The 6094-nt window shown below is 31.8% G+C and overlaps 1 protein-coding gene across 1 annotated transcript in view; it reads right to left on the bottom strand.

Moving 5' to 3' along the window:
* DOCK7 (dedicator of cytokinesis 7) overlaps window positions 1-6094 on the bottom strand; it is a 259128-nt gene that overhangs the window by 194744 nt on the left and 58290 nt on the right. Inside the window, 4 exon segments of the mRNA XM_017877272.1 lie at window positions 428-508; window positions 1743-1892; window positions 3380-3423; window positions 3426-3445. Of these exon segments, the coding sequence (XP_017732761.1) occupies window positions 428-508; window positions 1743-1892; window positions 3380-3423; window positions 3426-3445 (295 nt within the window).

The raw sequence follows: 6094 nt of genomic DNA, 5'->3' as shown, positions 1-6094 counted from the left end.
AAAAAAAAAAAGGCTGTATTTTCTTTTCTTTAAGACTATTATATTTTTACTATATTCCTTAATAATCTGCAGTCAGATGGAAGCCAAGAATATTTCTATTTTGCTAGGAAAATTTCTATCAATATCACTATTTTATAAATAAAGAAAACTTTTCATTATTTAGGAGTTAAACTGAATTAATTTAGTTCTCTCCATGAAGAAAAAAATTTAAAGAATCGGTTAGTTTTGAGATAGAAGAGATTTTTAAAGAATACCACAACATATGACACAGGCTAGCTGACAAATGAAATAAAGAAGAAAGGAAGATAGGAAGCAGGCCAACAGAAAAAAATATAGTACTAGTAAAATTCTTTAATATGCTTTGTATAGTATCCTCCCAAATTGCAATCGTAATAATGTGGGGGAAATGAGAAGCATGACATTCTACCTTGGTGGCATCTGCTTCTTTGAAAATCATATATGGTTCTGCACACTCTCCAATGTCTCCTTGCTGTAGGACTTTTTCGAGCTGTCAAAGGCAAAAAAAAGTTAAGATTAAGCTTTTAAAAGCGTGACATTCAAGAATGGTTCAATATATGAAAATCAATATAACACATTAACAGAATGACAGAAAAAAATATATGACACCTCAATTGCTGCAGAACAAACATTAGACAAAATTCAGTACCTTTGCATGGCAGAAACACTCAACAAACTAGTAATGCAAAGAAACTACCTCAATATAATAAAAGGCCATATATGAAAAGCCCACAGTTAACATCATACTCAACAGTTAAAGACTGAAAGCTTTACCTCTAACATCATGAATGAGACAAGAATGCCCACCTTAGCCTCACCTATTCAGCATAGTAATGGAAGCCCAAGCCTGAGAACTAAACAAGAAAAATACATAAAGCATCTGAATTGGAAAGGAAGAAGTGAAATTATCTCTGCAAATGCTATGATCTTTTAAGTAGAAAACTTTAAAGATGCCACAAAAAAAAAACCGTTAGAACTAATAAATGAATTCAACAAAGTTACAGCATACAAAATCTACATACTAGCAATGAGGAATTGAAAAAGGAAATTAAAAAAAATATCACTTATAATACCATCAAAAAGAGTAAGATACTTACAAATAAACTTAACCAAGGAAGTAAAAGATCTATATACACTGAAGACTATAAAACATTGCTGAGACAAATTAAACTAGACACAAATAAATGAAAAGAAATCCTGTGTTCATGGATTGAAAAGATTTGATATCATTAAGATGTGAATACTACCCAAAGCAATCTATAAATTTAATGCAATCCCTATCAAAATCTCAATGATTTTTTTTTTTGCAGAAATAGAAAAACCTATCCTAGACTTCACAGGGAATCTCAAGAGACCCTGAATAATCAAAACAAATTTAGGTAAAAAAGAAGAAAGTTGAAAGTCTCATACTTCCTGATATGAAAATTTATTTAAAAACTACAATAATCAAAACAGATACGAGATACACACACACACACACACACACACACACACACACACACACACACACACACTCCTATTGGTTCAGTTTCACTGGAGAAGTCTAATAAAGAGTTCAAGAAAAATTAGGTAGCACCTACAGTGTATGTCCAATATTGTGTTACAGAATATCAAGATGAAAAAAAAATAAGTAAAGGCTAAATCTTTGCCGTTGAAAAGTTTATAATACTGACAGACAAGTATACAGACACTACAAAATAAACAAATATATTTAACATTCTCACCTTTATTACAAGAAAAACATCTTGGGAAGGATAAGTGATAGAAAAAATTGCTGATCTTGCCAGGGTGGTAATGGCAGCAGGTGGTACATGTGGACGTAACAACCCTTTCATCTGCTCAGAATTAAGGTCAAAATAAAAGTTTTCTGAAATCTAAAAAATATCAATATGTTAAACTTTAAAATCTGCACATTTTACAGTGTCTATTTCTTAAATTAAAAGAATGTTGCTTCTGCTACTTGCTTTTAGAACTCATTCAATGAAACAATAACCTGTTTTCAATTACAGTAATTATAATAAGAAAACATTTAATCTTAATAAATTAAATTTCTATTTTCTTTTTAAAAACATTCATGTTAAATAATTCTGAAAAAAACCATTGCTTATTTATCTACAGATAGTAGGATATTATACTCTAATATTAAGCTTATATTTCACTGAGACCAATCTTTACATACCTAAATCAAAGTAAAAGAAGTCTACAAGCTACTTGGAAAATACAATAAGCATATTCTAAACAACCATATTCCAAATTCTTTTAATTAGAGGAGGGGGATCAAGGTCAAGAGATTGAGACCATCTTGGCCAAAATGGGGAAACCCCGTCTCTACTAAAATACAAAAAATTAGTCAGGCATGGTGGCAAAGCCTGTAGTCTCAGCTACTCAGGAGGCTGAGCCAGGGGAATCGCTTGAATCCGGGAGGTAGAGGTTGCGGTGAGTTGAGACCGCGCCACTACACTCCAGCCTGGTGACAGAGCAAGACTTCATCTCAAAAAAAAAAAAAAAAAGTAATCTCTAATAAAGTACACAAAGAAATTATCATTGAGATGATGGATTCCAAATTGAGTTTTTAAAAAATTTATGAATAATATCTCAGCAGTTTCGAGTTAGCAAATAAAAGTTGCTAGAGCAGAATTCCATTAAAGAAATCCATAATATGTCTTGTGTTGGCAGCAGAAGTCACTGAGGGCACTTCAAGTTTCCTTTTTTCTTTTTGTAATTTTAAATTGTTTTTAGTAGCAATGGGGGGTCTCACTACGTTGCCCAGGCTGGTCTTGAACTCCTGGCCTCAACCAGTCCTCCCACTTTGGCCTTCCAAAGTGCTGCAATTACAGATGTGAGCCACAAGCACCCAGTCAGCACTTCAGGTTTCTACCACATATTAGTCTTAGAATATTAAATTAAGAAATGTTGTAAAATAACCTTCCAAAAAGTTAAATTTAATCATGATATGATGGTAAAACTAAGAGCATTAAAACAGAATATTTAAAACACACAAAAATGGTCTTTTAGTTGGTGAGAAAATGAAAACCATGTCAATAAAAATTCACGGTCATTGTCGTTCCTATTGTTAGGTACTGCTTGCCAAAAGTGCTTTTCTTGTATTGTCTTTTCTATTTCTTAAAGTTGCTTCCGCTATTTACTTTTAGAACTCTTTCAGTGGAACAATAACCTGTTTTCAATTACAGTAATTTATAATAAAAAAATATTTAACTAGTCCTAATAAATTAAATTTCTATTTCCTTTTTAAAAAGATCTACATTTAACAATTCTCAAAAAAATCGATCTTACAAAACAAAACAGGTTTCCAAAACCAATGATTATGACAAATGACTATGGTCAAATTATATAATTTTACCTTTTTCTTTTCCTTGACATCATATAAAGCCAAACTTGCAAAATGGGTTCAATTTCAATTTCAAACCTTTATGAAGAAAAGGATAAAATAATTTAAAATAAATACAAAATACACAGTTGCAGAGAAATTGATTCCAAAACTACATTACCACAATACCTGGCACTTTTCCACACCTGTGCCTTTGCCTATATTAAAACTTCTTCCTGAAATACACTCTTCTATGCATATCGTTGAGTCTAAATCAACTTTATCTTCTCTAGTTAATCCTAATTAATTTATCCAGCTACAAAGAAACTCAAACTGCCTAAAAGCCTAATGACATATTATGTCCATTCTGAGTCACTAATCACTTTCTAACATGGTCATTTATATATGTATATATGTTCATTTTTAAATATGTTTTAAAAATAAAAGCTTAATGTTTTCTTTTCAGATTATAAATAACATATTCAAGGCAAAAATCTAAGAAAACACATTAGAATATTCAGAGGAAAACAGGAGCATCCAAAGAATCATAATTAACAGTTTAATGCCCAATCCATCTAGAGTTTATGCATAAATGCACCTGTCAAATGAATTTTTTTAAACAAAGAGTGTCACAGTATACATAACACTTTGTAGTCTGCTTTTTTAACTTAATATTTTATGGACAAATTTTCACATTGCATATATCATTCTTACCGTCATTTTTAATGCTTGCATAGTAATTCCCATTGTATGAATATGGCAAAATTTTATACTTAATTGAGATGTCTAATTCATTTCTAAGAACAATGACTTACATACAGTAAACATCTAGCAAATATTTGTTGAATGAAATAATATATAACATGAGTTAAGTAGAGGTTCTCAACGAAGGACACTTTTGCCCCTAAGGGAACATTTGGCAATACCTACATACATTTTTGGTTATCGAAACTACAGGAGTATTACTGTCACTTAGCAGTTAGAAGTCGGAGATGGAACTGAACATCCTATACTGTACAGGACAGTCCCTGATAACAAAGAACCATCTAGACAAAAATGTCAATAGTGCCGACATTGTAATAACCCTGCTCCACATTGCATATTTTTGTATTAAAAGAGAATTGAGGAACTTGTAGAAAATACACAACATATTTACATTAGGGTGAGAGTTTAATAAAGGGCCATTTACAAGGATTTGGACAGGATCTTGAGAAAACAACTACAGAGAGTGCCATTCCCTGGGGCTAGCAAAAGCAAGAGTCATTACCAACCACAGACCTAAAAGAGAACATGGAAGTAATAACCAAAAATTAGAAAGGATAACTATACCAAAGATCCATTACAGAAACTAGCCTTGGAAAGAAAGAGGCAACAGATCTAAGTGACTGAGCAGGGAAGGAGACCTCACTCTCTTCTGCCCTCTAACTTCCTGCTGATACATCCCTTAGTAAAACCCAAATAAAAGACAAAAGAGATCTTGGTGATCCTGTCCACATGTGTCAACCTCTACAAAACCTACTCTGCATCCTTTTGACACTGTCAGTCCATTTATTTTGGCCAATCCAGTAAATAAGTGGTATTCCATTGGATTTTTCATGGGAATCTTTTCGTATATTCACTGACCATTCAGGTATCTTCTGTTGGCCCATTTTTCTATTTATTGACTCTTTCCTCATCAATTTGTAATTCTTTATGCATTCTACAAATGAGCACACTGCCAAGTATAGGTGTTGGAAATACCTTCTCCTTTTCTATGATTTATCTTCTCTTGCGTCTTTTGATGAAAAGTCGTCCATTTTAATGAAGTAAAATGTGTCAATGTTTTCTTCTAGGGGTAGTGCTTTATGTCAAAGAAATCTTTTTCTTTCTATAAGATCATAAAGATATCCCTACATTATCTTCTAGAAACTTTACCATTTTGTCCTTCACATTTATGTCTACTATCAATCTGTAAAAAAAATTTTGTATATCATGTGAGTCAGTGGTCAAGTTTCCTATTTTCATATGTATGAGAAACACATATATAGAGAGACAAGACAGACAGACAGACACAAAGAGAGGAAAGCAGCAGGGAGAAACAGATACCCAACTCTCCTACCAATTTATTGAAAGAATTACCCTTTCCATACTATAAAAAATGTCCACTGTTACTACAAATCAAAAATGCATAAACATGTGGGTCTTTTTTAAGCTCCTTATTTTTTTAGTTGAAGTAATAAATATTTAATGAAATAATTTTACATAATATTAACAGCATTCATTTGGCCAAACATTTACATGTTTGTAGAGTACTACTGTATATAAAGTGGGAATATATCAAGTACAGACTTTTCTAGCTCTTTTGTCTATTCCAATGCTCTAGTTGTCTAATCATGTACTAATACTACACTGTCTTAATTACATAGTTTCATACTAGTCTTGACATCTGGTTGGGTTTTTTTAAACAAAGTTCTTCAAACTGCCCTGCCTCTTTTGGCCCTTTGTATTTTCATATAAATTGTAGATTCAGCTAAAAATAAACAAAAGCAGATCAAAGTGAAATGTTAATTTACTTATTCAGAAAATTAGAGGCCAAGGCAGGATCGATTGAGGCCAGGAGTTCAAGACCAGCCTGGGAAACATAGCAAGATTCAATTTCTAATTCTTTAAAAAAATTTTTAAAAGAAAGAAAATTAGTACCCAAATGTGTAACTTAGTGCCATAAAATTACTGTGTAATAATTTTATAATTTTTTTTTTTTTTTTTTTT

Source organism: Rhinopithecus bieti, unplaced genomic scaffold (assembly GCF_001698545.2).
Source record: "Rhinopithecus bieti isolate Rb0 unplaced genomic scaffold, ASM169854v2 scaffold_6380, whole genome shotgun sequence".
NCBI lineage: Eukaryota > Metazoa > Chordata > Mammalia > Primates > Cercopithecidae > Rhinopithecus > Rhinopithecus bieti.
This window is presented reverse-complemented; position numbering and strand designations above follow the sequence as displayed.